This window comes from Opisthocomus hoazin, chromosome 7, assembly GCF_030867145.1.
Source record: "Opisthocomus hoazin isolate bOpiHoa1 chromosome 7, bOpiHoa1.hap1, whole genome shotgun sequence".
In the NCBI taxonomy this organism is placed as follows: Eukaryota; Metazoa; Chordata; class Aves; order Opisthocomiformes; family Opisthocomidae; genus Opisthocomus; species Opisthocomus hoazin.
In genome coordinates this window covers 66,438,943-66,459,629 of record NC_134420.1, presented here as the reverse complement: position 1 = coordinate 66,459,629, position 20,687 = coordinate 66,438,943, and the positions used below count along the sequence as shown (strand labels likewise).

General features: G+C 45.5%; 1 protein-coding gene across 6 annotated transcripts in view; it reads right to left on the bottom strand.

Moving 5' to 3' along the window:
• Window positions 1–364: 364 nt before the first annotated feature.
• The window catches only part of SYT16 (synaptotagmin 16), a 119,105-nt gene continuing 98,782 nt past the window's right edge, over window positions 365–20,687 (bottom strand). For all 6 annotated transcript variants that reach the window (XM_075426822.1, XM_075426817.1, XM_075426820.1 and 3 more), the window contains one exon: window positions 365–9,353. In XM_075426822.1, the coding sequence (XP_075282937.1) occupies window positions 9,040–9,353 (314 nt within the window). In that variant the 3' untranslated portion in view covers window positions 365–9,039. The remainder of the gene's footprint in view (window positions 9,354–20,687) is intronic.

Sequence of the window (20,687 nt, the reverse complement as noted above, 5' to 3'; positions counted from 1 at the left end):
CCAAAGCAAGATATGTCCGCCCCGTGGGCACCCTAACCGCTATGGGGGCATCCCTCAGTGCCCCATACACATGGCCAGGATGTCAGCAAAGCTGGTGCCTACACACAGGAGCGACATTGGTGACACGGACCCCCACGTGCCCTGGTGCAGGGACCAATACAACCATGGGCATATAGGAGAAACGATGGCTGGGGGACCACCACAGAGCTGGGTGCGAGGGGCCGCCACACCAACTCCTGCCTGGGGCTGGATGAGAGATGGGGGAACACCAGACATCAAATGCACAGCCAGCTCTTTTCCGTCCCCACGGAGAGCTGGCGGAAAGGCGGTATACTGCAGGAGGAAGCAGAGACACGGCGGGACACAGGAACCCCTTCAGCTCCCCAAAGACTCCAGCAGCCTCTGCCTGCTGCCGCAGGGACCCTCTGTCTGTGTCAACGGACAGGTGGGGACCAAGGAGGGGGATATTTCCCATTCCTCCCTGTTACGCATTATGCACCAGACACCTGCATCTTTGTTCTGAACAAAACACGTCCACCTCTCCCAGATGCATATTCACTCGGTTCTGCCACAACACGAACAAAAAGGAAGACACGCCAGTTTTGCATGTCTACATGAGCCATCTGCTTCTATTTTATTGACAAAAACCTGTAACAGCAGCATTCACCATAACAAAATATGACTGTTTCTAAGGTGTGGATGGTTGTATGTGTGCGTGGATAATTTCAGCCCAGAATTCTGCAGAAGCTAGGTTTAATGCTTTTTTTTTTCCAGTCAGATATCATCTAGACATTAGTATTCCTAACGCAGCATATAATTAGCGAGAGGCAATATATTGTATGATCATGCACGTTAGCACTTAAGTAGAATAAAAATGTTTCATTGTCAAGTACATGAAAAGCTAAGAATAAACCCGCACCACTCTTCCTGTTGAATATCCAAACATCTTTTCATCGTATTTTTCATCTTTTTTATCACAGTTTTGCACTTCAGATATCTCTTTCCATCACACACACAGCAAGTGAAATGATGCTCGTACCATTCCGGTGGTCTCACCAGTCAATACCACCCCCACTTACTAAGTAGACTGAAGGTAAAATTTTCAGTGCAAATCTTTGAACTTCACCAAAGTGAAAAGGGTATATGAATTTGTTTCTTACAACCTTCACAGTATGAACAATTCTCCTTTTATAAATCTATTTATCATAAAAATAATTCAGCAATAAATTCAAGCTCTAGAAGACTTGCTTTTGCACTGACAGAAGTTAGGGACCTGGCATTTTTATTAATTTGTCTGCATTGTTATGATTGAAAGTGATTGATTCATAGATAGGTTTTGTGCTTGTACATCTCAGGCTGGGAAAGGAGAGCTCAGATCTCTACCACTCTTGATGCAACCCCAGCCACTGGGCTGAATTATTCAGAATCCCAATTGGCTCGCTGCCTGCCCGTGGTCTATGCTGAGGATACGACAGCAACGAAAGCAAAAACCTCAAAGGCAGATTATTCTCCTGAACGCCAGGAGGGAGACGCAGTGAGCGGGCTGACGACGCTGTCCCGCAGCAACGCGCCCTGGCAGCGATGGATGCCCACCTGCAAAGCTGGCGGAGGGGACAGGCGACAACGCCATGGGCCCGTGGAGGGAAGAGGAGACGCAGGCACAGCTCTTGGCCACTGCACCACCAGCGCCCAGCTGCGAGTGCCACGGGGAGACAACAAAAACCTGTGCCTGCCAGAAACGGTGTATCGCTCCAGTAGAGAAAGAAGAAAATACACACTAAACCCAACTTATTTTATACAGTATATTGAAATCAACAGTCAAATATACATGGAGATGTGCTTCATGCAAATTTCTGGGGGTACTCTATCACAAAAAACATTTGTGTATACATATATATACACATATAAATGCCACATAGTATTTAAACACGAAGTCTACCAAATGATTACTTCATTTACTCTTCTTGACAAACAAAACCCTCTGCTGGGAAAAAGTGAATGAAGTTACAGCTGAGAATACAGCCCAGCAAGACAAAAATCACAGCGGTGCCAGCAGAGGACTACGGGAGAGATGTCGTACTGGTTTAACTGGAAAACTTGTGCTTGAGGTGCCACATAGTGACAGCAAGGGATTGGAGGACAGATTTCATCCTGAGCACCATGAACATAAAATATTGCTACCAAGCATGGACCTGACTTGGAGCAGATCTCTACAGATATTAGAGAGGATGGGAAGTGCCATGATGGAGACAGCGTGAATGAAAAGCACCTGGAAAGTATTAAAGAAGACACAACAGGGATAAGGAAAGCTGGAAAAACTATATGATTTTTCCCAGCTGCTAATGAGGAGAGAAATTTGCAGTGTTCTCCTAAATCTAAGAAATTAAGGGAGCGGGAAGTATTCGGCACAATAAAATGCCTTCCCTGGAGGTCAAGGCTAATTAATGGTCGTGGGACTCAGGAAAGAAATCAGCTTTTGTCTGAATGATGAATTCTTCTCTTTCTTTGCTCATGGCCAAGATCGTCTCTTGTTACTCATTGAGATCAGCCCGTGCTGGGAACGATGTTCCAGGGGATAGATAACTCTGGAGTATTTGGCATCTATTTGAGGGTCACCCGTTACAGCCAGCAGGAAACCTACAAGCCAGGAGGTGATGTCCTCACCTCCTCGTACCTGCAGCTGCCCCGGGAGCTGCAACTTCTGTTAAAACACTTTTGTCACATAAAACTCCACAACCTGCTTTCCAATTTTCTAAAGAGTTGAGCAGCTAACAGGTCTGAATGGAGCTTCCTAGCTGCCATCTGGCTTTTGGGTTCCTTCTCCAACTTCTTCCAGCCTCAGCTGCCTCATGCTCACTGGATGCAATGTGGTGCCTGTACAGTTTTTTGTTGTGCAAGATCATACGGACTACCACAGCCCACCTGCATCACTGGCAAGCGGCACAGACTTCGTTCACCCATGGCACCTCGTAGGATTCAGGTTCTACTGTGACACAGGACACATTGTCCCTGCGACAATAAGGCAATACCCAAATCCCATGCAGGTTCCCAACTTAGGATCGACAATGTCTCAACACTGGACTTACATCTGCCTTATACAAGCACTGGGTTTTCCCTGCTCTGTGTATAAAGACCCGTCTAGCGGCAGAGCTTTGCTCAGGCTGTTCAGCTCTGCAGCGAGACCTCAGAATTTATCCTCCCATGAGACACTCAGGAGCAGAGGCGGGGATAAATCTCACCTTCAGTCTCCTGTTTTGGGGGAGCAGCATGGGGAGAGCCCAGCCCACGGCTCTCCTCACACACCCTCATTTGTACAGATGGCTTGTGTGGAGAAGAGAGGGATTGTAATGCTGGAACAGATGAATGGTATCGACCAAGTTCTTTATCCAGGCTACAGAACTGACCTATATCTGCTTCATAAAGGTGAAAAAACATGGATAGCTGTGTGGGTTGAGCTGGAACATCTTCCTGCTGCCAGCTGGCAAACAGCTTGGGGATTACAGCATGAGGATTAATAGCCTTTGTCATTTGTAAGTGCAGATGCTAACCTTACTCACATGACAGACTGATCTTCTCTGGATTCTGTGCCTATTTGCTGTTCCAGAAAGATGACCTTGGGCTGCGAGAGACAAAATATTTACACATTCATTTCTTAAGGCCTATAGCGTAGGCTGCAGGAAGACACGAGCTCACTCTGCACTGGAAAAAAAAAAAAAAAAAAATAGAAAAAAAGCTGCAGGCCTTCAGCAGATCTGGAGCTAAGGAATCGTGCTGAGAAACTGGGTTTCAGCTCAGGCTTGATGCCACTGTAGCCCAGCTGTGCTGCTTTCTGGAGTAGAGACTGAGCAAACTCTCAGCTCTACAGCAGCACAAGCCCACCGAGAGCCTTCTCTCCCACCGCCTTCCTGGCCACGGCTTGGGGTTTTCATTTCTTGCATGACAGCTTATTGAATCTGCACCAGATTCCAAATAAACACCCAAACCAGCTATGCTGAATTATCCTGTATGTCTTCCCAAGCTTCAGGATCTGTCAGCTTCTGGCTGCTTTTATCACGGAAGCAGATCAGCTGGGAGCCAGCATCGCTGCCTGGGCTATGAGAACGTGTCTGCTGGGGTAGCGCACGCTGAAGGGAAAAACCTCCCTCATTCAAAGTGTGAGCTCTTCTACAAACCCTGGCTGCTTTTTTTTTTTCTGCTCAAACCATAGTTACAAACATCACACTTAGTACATTTTAAATGGAAAGCGGATGCTCCTGCATACTAATTCCTTCAGACTCTGTTGTCCCTTTACAGAACACGATGCTTACGCAAAAAAAGAAGAAAGCAAATACAGAACAGGTTGTTTCCTCTGTCATTAACTTAGTCCACACTGAGGTGAATGGTGTTGCTACTTTGCAATTATTAAAGTATCACAGCCCAACCAACAAGCTTCAAACTTCACCAGCAGACTAGAGATCAGGGAGGCAAAGTCTTGATTACGAGCACCATAACTTTAAGATGACCCCTCCAGGGGTCAGCTCCCCTTGAGCCCAGGGACAATGCGCTAGGGAAGGCCACATTCTTTGCTCAGCCTTTCTAGCCACCTTTTGTGCTGAAGGGCAGAAGGCAGCTGAGAGGCAGAGAGATGAAATGCAGTGATCATACAGATTAAAGATGATGATAAATATGGGAGTGGAAAGAAAGCTCCGCAGGCACGCTAGCTCCAAGGTCATTACCAGCTTCAGCTGAAGGAGAAAATGAACTGCCACCAGAGGAAACGCCTGCTCCTCTGCCAAAGCTGCCACCTCCAGCTTTACGCTGGACAAATGATCAATAGCAGCTGGCAGCCTTTGGTTCTGCATGTCCAAGAACATCTGAAGACATTCATGACTGAAGATCAGTCGACTTTGTAAAGCACCAAATAACTTCTCAGGTTCTGCAGCCGCTAAAAATATATCCAGGTATTGTCCGTGTGCCCTGGGAGCTACATGCCCCACATTACCCTGCAACGGAAACGCAGACAAGCCAGAGCGACAGGCGCAAGCAGGCCACAGCAGGGTCCAGGTAATTAACAACACCACTGGTAAAAAGGAAACCCAAACAAATCAAATGAAGTAGCAGAGCATCCGGATAAAGCCTTTACAAATGGGGACTTCAGTAAGCCATAGCTGCAGCTCAGAGGGCTAAGAGAGGTACTCATTTCTGTGGGCATCAGTTGAAAGTCAGCATTATTACAGGGAATATAAACGTGGTGAGATCATTCTGTTCTGTTGTCGACACACATTAAAAACAAAAAACAAAATAACAGCACAGAGCCTAGCAGGACACAGGCGTGCTGGCTGGAGAGAGGAAGGAACAGACTGCAACTAGCTGAACCACGCTGTCGGAGATACAGAGCTGTATCCAGAGCGTTTGCCCACAACATTGTGGGCTTATGCCAGTGCAGTTAGTTCCTTCCCACCCAATGGTTTTGTGGGTTTTCAAGCTTTTTCCCCCCAAGAGAAGAAAATTCAAATAAGCTATAAGGGGATTCCAAATAGTGGTGTCAAAAGGGGATGAATTACCTTAGCAAACATGAGTACATTCTGAAACCTCCAAGCATTAGCACCTGCAAGCGCCCAAGCATTCCCAGACCCAGGTCAGCCGTGGCTTTCCCGCTTGCTGCACTCCTCATGGCCCTCCCGCCACTCTCCTCCCCTCCTGGAGCCCCACAGAAGCAGAGATCGGTCATCAGCATCCATGTGGATGGAGACTGGCAGAGCACAGGGCCCCAAGGCTACCAACCACTGCCAAGTGCAAGACAAGATTCCCAAGGAACGGAAATCTTTCCGGAAATCTAGACTTGTCAGCCACTTCCAAAGGAAACAAGGGGCTAAAGCAGTGACTGAAAGGGCAGTGGTATTTGCTTGGGAAAGCCCATGACCACAGCCCAGCCTGTACCGATATGAGCAATGACTAATTCAATCTGCCAGTGGGAAGAATTATGGGAGCTCTGGAATATAGGGGAGCTGCTGCAAAGCCTTCACTTCACAGACAGTTGATACTGAAAAGAAGAACAAACCACAAAAGCAACAAAAATCCCAAAGTACGGCTAGCAAGCATCAGCACGCCCAGCACTGTGTTCATCCCAACTTTCCTAAATTCCTCCATTGCTTCAGCAGGGACTTAATGAACTCCACAAATGCACTGCTCAAGGCACGGATGTGCCAACAGGTTTAGCAGCAGCTCCAAAAACCCAGTGCTCCTCTTGCCTCATCCCTTTTCCCTCCAAATTTTTCTGGTAAAACATCCAGCCAAAATGTTGTTGCGAGGATGCAGCAACCTGCTTCCAACTGAGAGCAAAGTTTTAACGTGTGCTCAGATATTAACTTACTAAGTAAGCTATTTTCACTTGCTTTCCTCTGACTCCCAATACTCTACGCTGAAATTATATATTAAAATTCAGCTCCCTTAATGCCCTATCTTCAGAAAAGATCTTGATGTGAAAACAGCATGGAAGTCCAAACCCAGTATACTTCTTTGCTTTTTAAAATTATATTTTCCAAGAATTTTTTTAAACCACACTATTATATACTCTGGGTTATCTCCAGTTCACTGCTGAAACATATTATCAACTTCCATTTTTCGCTTAGTTAATCACTAAGCATAAGCAACATTTTGCAGGTTCAAGCAGTTATGAAGACAGTCTCAAGAAGTTTATTATACATACACATCCCAGATACTAAAATGACTTATAAACATTTCTATATACATTTTACGCAGTTCAAGAAAAAAGATGCAGATTGGAAAACAACTGAAATCAGCAAATGCACCTTTCGAATTGGGCTGTTTCCTCTACTTTTTTTCCAGAGGAAAAGTGTGTGGTAAAAAAACATTTCTATTCTGCTGATTACCACTCAAACGCTCATTTTCTCTCGCATTGGTAATACAGCAGCATTAACAGTGCAGTCAAATATGTAAATTGTTTGCTGAGCTGTATTTGGGTTAGATCCTGCTTTGTGATACAAAGCCCCAGTAATGCAAAGCAGATATCACGCCAGCTTATCTAGGCAGTGGAGGACAACCCTCCTGCATAGGATACCCACCAGTCTCACAGGAAAAATGATGCTCAGACAGTTAAGTGATAAGAATACACAAAACCACAGCCTGTAAGATAATTTGTCTCACCTATGCCAGCAGTCCTTCTACACGCAGATTATTCTGCCTGTCTCCTGAGGACAGACAAAGCCTGTGTGTACCACACCAAGTGATAACGCACGTGCACCACACCACTGCCCCGCAGGGTCCGGCTAGCCTGGAGGAGAGGCAAACCAGCACCGAGGCTCGATTTTGGGCAAACAGCCAGTGCCAAAATTTGCACTAGTTAGATTTGCACAGCACCGTTGAAGGGAAGGAGATGGTCTTGGTGCAGCAGGAGGGAGAATTTGGTGCCAGGTCTCAGTAAATGACAAAAACAAAACACAAAGTGATTTGGCACAGACAAACCTTTTCAGCAAAATATTTCCCATGTCTTGCTACCATCAGCAAGAACAGGGGAATGCCAGTCCTCTCCTAGAGAGCGCAGAGAGCAGGAGACTGGGCAGCTGACAGCATCTGAAGACCTCAGCACCCTGCTGCCTACATGCCATCACTAGACAATTCACATCCTCTGCTGTGTCACATACAGCATCGCAACAGCTCACAACCGCTGAGCTCTCAACAGTCAGGTGGCAAAGACACGTCCCCTTATCCACCGTCCCCACAACTTCAACTCGCAGAGACAGGAAAAAAGATTAAAATGGAAAATGACAGAATAGTCTGGAAACTAACTACATAAAAGTGTCACCACCTCATCCAGCAAGCCTGCTTCTGGCATTGTTTTCAGTTAGAGGCAAGAAGCGAAACACTTCTCCCGTGTTAGCTCAGCAGAGCCAGCAGCCCCTCTAGGGTGGTACCCCAGATCCTATTCCTGGCCTGCAAGGGAGCTCACCCCGAAGATGATGTGACACCGTCTGGCATCCTCTGCTGCTCAGTGTGCCAACAGCAGTCCCCTTTCAGATCCCGAGAAGATATTACAGCATGGCACAATTGAAGAAGAGCCCTCAGCAAACTGAGCCGTGCTTAACTGAATTGCAGAGAAACCATGGATCTAAGGCCTCCCTGTGTAATGCTCACAGAAACGCTTCTCTCAACGAACCTCACTTTTAAAAAAAAAAGTAACTCATGGGCAAAACAATGACGCAGAAAAGAGTGATTCAGGCACAAAGGTGGATGTGCAGCTTGTTCTGGTCTTTTTTGGTATTCGTGATGACAGAAGCCTGAACTTCCAGTAAGCATCTAAACATGCATTGTATAATTGCAATATAAAACTGATGGTAGTTCTCTCTTGTGCAAACCTAGGGCAATGCAGGCTAACAGGTGCACAGGATGCCTAATTAAAAATACTGGTAGTATTTAGTCCTAACATCAACTATTAGTACAGGAAAACAGTAGTAATGTCTAGGCACTTTAAAGCTGACAAAGAATTCAAGAGTGCTTTCCCATGCTGCCTGAAAAATATATCATCCAGTCTACAGTGGTATCAAATGCTCATTTCTCAGACTTTGAAACATGATAATAAAAGGGAGAGAATGTGATCTGCATGCAGGTTAGCCTTCCTGTGAGCTATCTGCCTGTCGAGAATATTTGCAAACTTCATTAGTATAAATAAAGGGAGGGAGGGAAGAGACAGTTAGCCCCAGAAGAAAACAGCATCAAAGTCAGTCTGTGATGATTAAGGCTATGACAAAATGAGCGACACAATGACCAAGGAAAGGATTTTGTAGGTATTCCCATTGCTTCTCCCTAGGGTTAATTATTTTGATGTAGAAAATGCAGGACAAACAGGAAAGACAAGAACTGAACTTGCTTCCCAGGCCTTGCCACCTTTATTACCCATGACTGCCGACACTGAAAAGTCAGATTGAAGTGTGTGTGACCTGTCAGAGCACAGCGCTTGCCATGGGATAGCTGTTTTCTGCTGACTGAGAACAAGGGAAGACAGCTCGTAGTCCTAGGACCCACAGGCTGCCCCGGTAAGCACTAGGACTCCAGCAGTGTGTGCCACCTGCAGACCTGTGTCCCCTTTGACTCCTTCATCTCCTGCCAATGACTTTGCTCTTCCTCTCCGCTGCTGTTCTGACCCATGGAAACCCAGCCGATCATCTCTTTGCGTTTCATGCTGCGTCTGTTGTATATGGAGATCATAAGCGTGACATCAGAGAGCTGGAAGAGGGCAACCTGGAAGATGAAAGTTTCCTTGTAGACGGGGTTGGGCTGTCCTCGACGGATTGAGGTCTTGCAGCGAGACATCTCCTGGCCCATAGAGTTGAGCAGGCAGAGCTTTCCGTAGGTGTCTAGGACAAAAAAGAGGAAATAATGTTTGGTACAGGCGACAGACTAAATGAAAGCCCCAGGCGATCAAAAGACACCCAAGAAACCTCCAATTAGACCAGCTTTCTCTGCAGTGAGTAACAGATGAGGGCTGGGCTGCGCTCCTTAGTAAAATCCATGGGATGAGAAGCAGCATGTGAAAGCACCACTGGGATTTCCTCACATTCATGTGCGGAGAAGGAAGGAAACAAACTGATGCGTGTTTCAGCCCTGTTTTTCCCCTTGGAACGAGCAGGAAATCCGGTTCTCAAGCTTAGCAAGCCTGTCTAAGTAACAGAAACCATGAGCATCTCTATGGATTCTCCATGTCAAATGGTGTGTCTGCACCTTCCCTTCCTCTCCCTCACAACCAGACTCCATTGGAGCTGTCTTATCAGGGCTTCCCTGGGCTGCACTTGCCTCCCCACCACTTTCCTTTGGAAGAATGCCTCTGTGACCTATTATCTGAGATACCAAACAAAAAAGGTCCTGAAAAAGAGGGAAAGGAAACCTGCATACACTGTGAAATGATTTGATCTCGTGTGATAGTTTCAAGCCTTTCTCCAAATTCTCGCCTTACATTTTTGGTGGACTCAAGGTCAATTTTATTCACTATTTAAGCCAATACAAGGAGTAAAAATGCCTAGTAGATATAAAGAAGGGACGGTGCAAGTCAGCTTTCCTGTAAACCCATCCTTGAAACTCTCGCTGCCCCCTGTATTAATCAGTTCACCTCAGTTATGTGGTTGCTAATACTGTGGTCTCAGGCAGAGCTCTGTGGTCCCAGTGCTCCACAGATCCTGCTCAGTGTAAGTTTTCACCTCGCTCTGCACATGACGGTAACAGATCACTTGGCTAGAAAAGCCCCTTCCTGAATCCCTTCATAATCTGTGCCTGGGTTTCTGCAAGCGAGTATTATTTCAGAGTGTGCTGAAGATAGGAAATAAATAACAAGCCTCCATCTCTTGTCTACAGCATGTCTGTCCTCTTCTGTTCCCATTTGATGTGCTATTTTACGCACTTATCTACTGAGCAACACAAGGTGTGAAATTACACTTCAGGTGTGAAAACACTTCTGTGTCTCCAAAGCAAGGCTCTCCACTCCTCTCAAACTGTTCCACTGAAAAAGCTGTCAGGAGACTGACAATTGAGGAGCAAATTGTGAGCCTGCACAGCTGTACAGCTATCGAGTTACTGCGGGGAAAGTTCAGTCCAATCATTAGCTGGGGGTGCCAGCCTGGCTCCCAGCGTAACGCTGGAGATAGAGTAGATCTTGTCAACAAAGACCTACTCGTTAGACAGAAAAGCAGAGCTCTGACATGAAATAGTTTCCTGATCGTATCTGGGAAGGAAAGAACTGCTTTATCAAGAGGTGGACTAATTCCCGCAGTAATATTCAATGTTAGTGGTGCGGAGAGACTGAATTCTGTAACGACTTCAGACCCGTCAGAAACACAAAGCCCAAGAGAGGACTCTCTCTTCCAGCTTGACTTGATGTGAAACCATGCAAGGTAACTACCAGACACAATCTCTTGCAGTGCTCGCAGAGATGTCACTTTGCTTTGCACTGACAAATCGTAACATGCACTGAAGCATTCCTCATGTGGAAGTCCTGGTTGGTGGTCTCAGGCTGCAGGGAACTCCGTGAAAATAAAAATAAGTGGGGAGTAGGGATTTTATGGATTTTCTTTTAATGCATTCACCGTTTTTTCGGGAGGAGCGGATTTCAAAATAGTGAAAAATCTCCACCAGGATGAGTTTTAAATACAAATACGCAGCTAATTTGTACAATTCCTTGTTTGAATTTTAAAATTTTTCTTTCTTTCAGACTGAAAGCTTAGATTTTCTACATAATTTCAGTGCATTTTCCAAACCAATCCCATTTACAGGCAGAAAGGTGAAGGGGCTCATTTCTGATTACATGCAAGAGAGGCGAGTGCTGAGACCCAGGAATTCATGGAGATGAGACCCTCTCTATTTGCTCCTTGCCCAACACCTCCATTTTTCTCTAGATACATCCCTGGTGTCATATCACTTTCCCCACTACCCTCTGAGAACTGCTTTGCTGAGGGTGAGGGCATTTGACTGGGATCACAGTAGGGCCTGCGAATGGTCAGCAAGGGCAGAGCTGTGGCATGGAGCAGCACTGGAAAGGTCCTGCCCCTGGACCCCCTGGCAGCTCCTGGGAGGGCTTCCCCAGCTGTGCTGGGACAGGGGATGGGCTGAGCGGAGAAGCAGTATACAGCCAAGGACTGCTACAAACACCCTCACTGCTATCCCACCTGAGCACGGCAATGTGCAACATAGAATCATCACAGAATGGTTTGGGTTGGAAGGGACCTTATAGACCATCTAGTTCCAGCCCCCCTGCCATGGGCAGGGACACCTTCCACCAGAGCAGGTTGCTCATAAGCCCCGTCCAGCCTGGCTTTGAACATACCAAGGGAGGGGGCAGCCACAGCTTCTCTGGGCAGCCTGGGCCAGGGCCTTCACCACCCTCAGAGTGAAGAATTTCTTTCTTAGATCTAATCTAAATCTACTCTCTTTTAGTTTAAAGCCATTACCCTTTGTCCTATCAAGGAGAAAACCACGGCTGCCCCATGTGAGGAAATACAACTAAGAGCAAACAAAGTACTTTTTTAGCTTATCTTCCCGTGCTGCTTTAGGTCACCCACACATGCCCATACCTGGTTGTCTGAAAAGATGGGGACTGAGGTCTAGATTTCCCTCTCAATGCTACCATTACAGATGACTTAGATTTTAAGGCTAAAGCACGTGCCACAGCTAAAACACCTCACAGGATGCTGTTTCAGGATGTCCCAGATAATTTTCCAGGCAATGAATGGGTGAGTTTCTTGCAGTCATCAACTCTAGGACATCACATCCCTGACTGATGCCTCAACTTTTTCAAGTAAGAATATAGATGGCTTTAAAGAAAACTGAGCATTGTATGACCAATTACTTAAATCCAACAGAGATCAACATCAGAAAATTAGGCTTTTTCTTTAATACACATCCGATTTGCTACATAATTCTGCACCAAGGCCCTCTCTATACAGTACCAAGGCTGGTGGGGATTCTGCAGGTATTATTTGGATCAAGCAAGAACGTGCAGGCTGGAAGGAGAGCACACTCAGGGCACAGCTAATACCAGGAGCCCTATTCATCCCCACGTAAACACAAGCACAAAACCAGTGCAAGTGACAACTAAATCAGGCTGCTACTTCTTCTCAAATTTATTCCACTGAGTGTATTTTACCAGCCAAAAGAATTAAGCTTGCCTGAACAGAAATAAAAGAGTAGGTGTGGATAATATATTTAGCATCTGAAATTTGCTTTGCAGAGCTGGTACGTATGAGGCTGAGCTGTTATTCTGCTTCACTAACTACATTTTAAGATTGTGGTTTGCCCTTAGAGCATTGTGCTCCTTGCACCATCTTTTTAGGTGTCTCATCTTCCTGGTTCTCCTTATGGTCCAGTCTGGTTCTCTGAGACTGAAAGCTCTCCCCTTCGGTTGGCTTTGCCAAAGCAAATCCATCCCCAGATACACAGTGAAATTAGTGGAACTACAGCAAGGATGAACTTGAAAATTTACTGAGGAATGTATGTGTGAGAGCATCTATTCATTATGAAGGCAAACATTTTCCATCTAATTACATGCTCACATTCAGTAATGGCCTCATTACTGTGGTATCTCAGCACTTTACGCTTTTCAATGTATTTACTTTCATGCCACCTCTGTCAAGCACAAAAGGAGAAGAGAGATTAAGGCTTACATTCTCTAAAATACCTAAGTGCTCACCTTCTATTTAGGCACCTATCTCAATGACATGAAGAAGAGCGAGACCTGTTAATATCTGGGAGTGTCTGAGACTGCAGCTTGCCCACGGTTACACAGAAGTCTGTGAAGAAGCAGGAACATAACCTAATTTTGCCGAGGCCAATTTTAGCACCCCATCCACCAGGCTCTCCTTTCCATACAGGCTTTGGAACAGAAGTTCTTGCTACAGATCATTTTTATTCTAAACTCATCTTTCGTCTCTGGTATGAGTGGATTGAACCATGTTCACTTATACATAAAATATCAACACCTCTGCATTTAATACCAGAGTGAAAAGCATTAAATCAAGGAATGCTGCAAGAAGCCAGACACATTTTGGGCTGGCGCTGCATAATCTCACTCCAGAGGTTTGGCCAAGCCTCTCCTCATGCAGACTGCTCCGTTTCCATCAACACTGCCCCAACCATAAAACACCCCTTGAGAGCTCATCTGCAAGGGCAATCAGTTTATCCGCGATTCTTCTAATGACCCATTTCTGTCATCATCCTTCTAGGAGAACTAACCGATAATGACAACTCAGGGGAATAATCAACCGTAATTTATACGTTCCCGTTTCTGTAGCGGGGACCACAGCGTGCACTCTGCTTTCATTTACCCTAAGCTCCACCATTATCAATAAAGCTGACCCGTGAACACAAACACTGCAATACGAAAGCGTCCAACCCCCCACTTGAATTTATATTTAGAAAGGAAATAAACAACCAAAGACTCCCAACTCATTGGGTCTGTGGACTGCAGGGTACACCACAGTGCTGTATGGACTTTCCCACCCACGCTCCAGGCAAGCTAGCTCATTTCCAAAAGCAGTATAACCATGTCAGCATGCTGCAATCCAGAGTAATAACACCCGCAGCAAAATTAAGCCTTGGGCCTAGAGCTTCATTTCACCCAGCTGGCATGCCCACACTCCTAGCCTACATAATATATGGCAGCGTTGCACGGCAAGGCAGCCCCAGAGCTCAACTCTGTGCTACAGCGCACAGCTCAACGCAAGGTCTCCATTTGAGACCCAGAAAACTGCTGCTCCATGGCCTCAAGTTGTGTCAGGGGAAGTTTAGATTGGAGATTGGAAAAAATTTCTTTCCTGAAAGAGTGGTCAGGCATTGGAACAGGCTGCCCAGGGAAGTGGTGGAGTCACCATCCCTGAAGGTGTTCAAAAAACATGTAGACATGGCACTTCAGGACATGGTTTAGTAGGCATGGTGGTGTTGGGTTGACAGCTGGACTTGATGATCTTAGAGGTCTTTTCCAACCTTAATGATTCTATGATTCTGTGATTAGTCATGGCTTTAGCTCCCCATTAAACTGGCAGTCGGGCAGGAATGCTCTGAACCTGGCTCATCACAGCTGGATTGGAAAAGCAAGGAGGGGAATTAGACACAAGCTTTTGTTCCCAAACCCACACAGTGAAAGTCTGGATTATGCCAGAGGCAGCTCATGGCCTACTCTATAAGTCACACAAGAGCTGAGAGCTGCCTACTATGTTGCTGAGGAGTCAGATTTCCTTCCCTTATTCCACCGAGCCTCTGTTGCTCCAGTCCCCTCTCCCGCGGCTGGCAGCAATCACACCAGGGAGAGGCTGGGATCTGTCATCCTTCATGACATGCGAGTCATCTGAGAACTTACCAGCAGCACCTTTAATTTAAGATGCCAGCATCAGTGCCTTGTTTTCTGCAAGGGGACGGGCTGCAGAGGGGCAGGAAGACCAGGGCTCCCTAGAAGAAATGCCCCGGTCTCTCCGGAAGGAAGACTGCTTCTAGAAAGCCTCCGAGCTCAGTTCCTTGGTGATCCTCCTCCACTGCCACAACACCCCATGTCCACTCCATTTTACAGTGCCAGCCCTCACCTGGAACATGAATCGGGCTGCGGAGCCAGCTCACCACCTCCCTGCTCTCTCCAGCCCTGAGGAGGTGCAGCTTTAGTCCAGGCTTACACAGCTAAAGCGTAACAGACAACTCTCCAGACGCACAAGGTGACTGTACTCTAATACGGGCATTTCAACACTACCCACAACATACATTGGGCTTTATGCATTGCTGCTGCCTCAGAGAGGGGGTAGGAACTCGAACTGAGAGCGTACCAGTAAGCATGAACGCCCACCACCTCAGCAACGGCAACGTTAGCAGCATGATGTAAGGATGCTTAAGCCTGGCTTTGCTCACCTCCAGCAGTGGTGCCCACAGGTATGGCTTTATTATACAGGCTGCTATCAGATCTCCTGAAAACACTGCTCTGTAGAGTTACCGCAGATTTGCACTAAACATTCAGCTCCATCTGTAATTTGGAATTAGAAGAGTTCTACCCTGGAAGCAATGGCTTTGTCTTCTGCTTCTTTTGGGAGAGGAAAAGAAAGAAACAATTTTTTTTTCTTGTTTACCACTATGGGAGTGGAAGAGGCATCACCATACATTCCACTTCAAATGTACTCCTTTGATTCAGAAGTATCTTAATTTTTATACCCAGTGTAACATGGATTATACTTTTCATAGACCTTTTAGAAATACAAAACTCTTGAAAACATTACCGGATAACTGCACGCTATCACTGTATGCCTAATTATCATGGAACATCCCTCAGAAAAATCTCACAATCCCTCCTTGAAAGTCCATTATTCTGTGACTCATTTTTCTGAGCCTAATCACTCCCAGGTCTCACACGTGGTGGGAAGAGCTGCACCAAGCCAGTCCATCCACCCAACAGCACCCAATGCTACATGCCTCAGTAAGTCTATAAAAATATGGCAAATACAACATATGATAATTCTCTCCCAAATACTCTCCCAGTCTCCAGTGATTTGTGACTCAAGAACTTCTTCAGTCAGAGGCATTGTCTTTGTGTTTAATGGTCCTCAGTGGATCTTTCTTCATGAACCTGTCCTGTGCTGTACCAAACTCAAGTAGACTTCTAGCAACCTTCAGACATTATTACTTATTTTAGCTGGTTTTCCATTTTAGGTAACTACCGTGACATTCTGTAGTGAGGAACCTGACAGTGTAAGTGAAGCGCTGTCTCCTCTTCAGGACCCACTATCTCCTCGCTTCATTTTACGATCCTTTGGTTTTCTATCAGGAGAGACAATGAATAACTGTTGCCAATTCACTTTCTCAATGACACCTAGGATTTCACAGACCTCCGTGAAACCTTACCCCGTCTACCTTTGTCATAGCATCACAGGAGGCGCAGTCTATTCATCTGCAGCTCACTGGAACCTGTTTCCATACCCCTGATTATCTCCAGCGCTCCTCACCAGATCTTTCCAGTTTCACCATATTCTGTTTGAATGGAGGGAGCCAGAACTGTACATGGTATTCATTACACCGGTGACTGTATATTGATTTATATCAATTTTTCATTTTGTCCTCTGTGTATTTCTTACCTTTGTTTTTTTACCACTGCAGCTGATCCTTGAGTGTACATTTTCCTGGAGCTATTTACTATAAGCCTAATATTTCACTCCCAAGTGGCTCCGAGTCCATCCATATTAAGTTTGAATTCCACCCCTGCCCCCATGCAATACTTCACATTCATCCACACTTCATCTTCCACCTCACTGCCCAGCTACTCATTGCTCAGATATCCTTCTGGGGCTCCTTGCAGCTGGCCTCATCTTTACTACGAAAAAAAAATCACTTTTCTCAGCTGATCTTACTGTAAGTTTATTCAAGCTAGATTCAAGGATGGGCGACGAAAAGATGCAGCAGGGAAGGTGATCTTGTACAAGCTTCTTGTGACCGACTGGCAAGTACTCGGCAGCAAGTAACTGCCCAGCACCTAAACCACTCTGTTCATCAAGCTCTCTGGAGGACTGAGGCCGCCCCAGCTCACCCCAGTACAGATCCCTCTCCTGTTACTGATGAGATGGGAGCATGAATTACAGAGCTTCGGGAGCTCAAGCAAGTTCCCTGTTCATGGCAAGATATGCAGGTTAAAAGTTAATTTTTTTTATTTAGCTTCCTGGTCTGATTGGGAGCAATTAAATAAATTAACCTGTGCCTTTGTTGTCCAGGAGTGAAACAGGGATAACAACTTCCCTTCCCTCACAAACAAGTTGATAAAACAAAATCCACTAATGGCTTTCAAGCACTCTGATGCAAGAGCAACAAATACCATGTAAGGATCCTAATTTTGCTATGGGAGCATCTTCTGTACTTCTTGGCGTTGTTATCTCCGGCTCAGGTAGCTGTTTGTTTTCAGACAAATCTTTACTCCAAGAATTTCTCCTGTTCCCAGCAGAAATCCTGATAGCTTGGTCTCTGCCTCCTGTCTTTTCCAGCGTTAATGCTATTGTATTTGTTTAATGGGGTTAATATGCTGCTGGTATAATGATCACGTACGGATGTAATTATTATGTGTGATTAATTCCGCAGCTGCTGAAAAGCTTGGAGGACTTCTCTTAGGGGAGGGAATATCTTTACAACAGTCCTTCTCAAATTGCATTACACACAGACACAAACCCCAAAAGAAATGCAATAGGGGAAAGAATGAAGGCATAATTAGAGGAGACAGAGCTGCACCCAGCAGAGCAGCTGATGAAGGTTAAGCATGATGTGGTCAGAGACCATACTTCTGTTGTGTGTTTAGACACTAGCACAAAGGATTCCTGGTCCATCACTACAGTCCCAAGGTACTACTACCTTGCGTATAGTATGCAACTGGTTATAAATTTTTAAAGATATGTCTGCCAGTGGTGTAGGCTTCTCTTGCTACTTTTTTTTTTATAGTAAACATCCTTGAAACGAACACAGTGGGTTTTGTTCTAAGAAGATACAATACCACAGACCAAAATATGAACTCCTACAAAATGCTAGCACAGGTTAATGATTTTTACAAGAACCAAAGAGAACAAAGTGCACAGCACACAAACCATTAGCCCTAAAATACCTAGGGTGACCACATCTGAGAAAATGCTAGATATTTTTCTGCATGAGGCTTTCTGGCACACACTGATAATTTACAGCCATACGCTTGAGTGCTCTTAAGTGCTTTGAGTGATAATGGATCTATTTGCGTGATCAGGGATTGTAGACACAGGCCTATAACTCAGCATGTTCCCCAGAACAATACCCAGACACTTATCCTTGACCAAACTATCCTTAAATCCCACACATGTGACCTGAACAGAAAACTCTGCCTGCAAGATTTAAGTCTCTGTTAGCTGTCCAGCTGTTTCCTAACCCAGTTATTACCCATGAAAGCACCCATGACTTTGATATTTACCTGACTCAGTTTAACTCTTTGAATCCCATTTAAAGGTTTAAGTGAAGGACAAGTGTTCAGGAAAAAATGAGACGTGCACAATCCTCCTTTCATTCTCCAGAAAACCATCTGTTTTGGCCTCTGCAGTCTTTAACACCTAAGATCACCAATGTCCTAGTCCAGTTCCTTCTTCTGCACACAGTGACATCTCTGAGCAAGGACGCCAAGGAGGAGGCACAGACACTGCAGGTGATGCTGAGTTGGACCCCAGGTGGCAGAGAAGAGGGTCAAGGTGGGCAAAAAGCACAGCTGGCGAATTTGCTGTCGTGCAAGACTCTCCTATCATTCCCCATACCTGCAGCTATCAGCAGCAGGCAATACTAAAGCCACTGGACTGCAACAGGACCGCGTATGGGTACTGTATAGGCTCTATGCATGCAGGGCTGGGAATGGAGATGGACTCTGCCCATTGACTTCTCTCAGCTGCCCTGAAGAGCAGTTTGGGCTTGGTATTTACGTGGCCCGAAGCGCTATTATGTCTGAAATCCCCATGATACTTTAAAGCAATAAATCATTCCCTCTGAGCCTCAAAGAACAGAACTGCAGATAGGACGTATTTGAGAAAACACAAGGGCTATTTGCTCACCCTCTAGAAAGGGAGACAGCAGTTTTAGTTTTCACCTAGTGAAGGATTTATTGAGCATCTCATTCAGCCACCAGCATGTTTCAGACCATAACGATCGGACCTCACAGCACTCCTCTGCATTGCCTGCAGGAGTTATCAGCTACCCCAGCATCTGAGACAAGTGCCGGTTTTCTTCCTTCTTTTTCAGTTCTTTCAATTTCTGCTTCACTGGGTTTTCCCTTTCTCACCACACTACTGGGAACTTAATAGGTGCAGAATAATGCAGAATGCAGAAGAAAAATCGTGATTTGGAATAAAAGAAGCAGATTGTGATAGGTTCGGAATTAGCCTGTAATCATTTATGAATTTCCATGTTTCACCTAATAACTGATCTAAAACTGAGAGATACCAGTCTGACAATGCTAAAGTTGATCTGGATACAGAAAGGATGAAAAAGAAACAACTCATGATAGCCTTAACAGCAAAGATGGAAGAACCGTTAGGAAACAATGTCAGGACTATTAGTTTGGGTGGCTGAGAGCAGACGTTGGCTAGCTTATCAAACTGATTTAACTAGGTTTATCTGAAGCCCTACAGACACAGAAATGGAAAATTCAAGCAGAATTCAAAATGAAAGCTCCCTCAAGGAATGCCTTTTTTTTTCTTCTCATATCCTGTTTTTGTTCTCATCAACAAACACAAAATGCTTCTCAGGTTTAAAGACATCGCCAACCAAGCTACTGCACTCCTGTGCAGCCCCCAGGTAAAAAGATGAATGGGACGTCTAATCAAGCAGCTAAACTTTCCCATGCTGAAAGCTAACCTGTGCACACACGGCTGATCTCCTAAACCCCATCCCACCAGAGGCCCAGGACAGACACAACTCCCCAGCACTCACAGACAATGAGCTGTAGGGTTGCTCAGCTTACTGCAGCACACAGCGCTATACAACATGCATCCAGCAAGACATTTGTCAGAAGAATACCACAAAATGTCCGTAATTTGTTCATGATATTGCAAGCAGTAAGCTGGAAGGCAATTATTTGAGTTCTATGCATTGAAGAGATTTCATTTACAGGAAAAGAGTGGGCATTACAGATGCCTGACCCAGCCAGATACAAGACACCTTGTGCAGGGCCTGATTTAAGAACAGAAGTGCTGCATAAGACCAGGTTGGACAGGGCTCTTCAAGACCAGGTTGGACAGGGCTCTGAGCAACCTGATCTAGTTAGCGGTGTCCCTGCTCGCTGCGGGGGGGTTGGACTAGATGACCTCTAGGGGTCCCTTCCGACCCAAAACTTTCTATGATTCTATGATTCTATAATCCTCATCTTCAGACAAGCTAAGAGACAAAACTGCAATATCACAGGTAGATACACAAAAACATGCCGGAAAAAAACTGCAGCAAATTAAATTGGACCTATACTGGGACTACTTTAATTTCATTTCTGAGAATAAGATTTTAGGATGTATCTACACTGCAGCATACACAAACACAGGCAAGCTTGCTTGCTAGAGCATGTGGTAAGACTTGTCTTAGTCTATCTTTGCTTTAAATTACTAAAAAGGTCCCAACGTTCAACCTTTTAATAAAACACGTACATGCCAACAACAACATGCCTTCAAGTAACCCACATGGAGATCTGCGTTGCCACA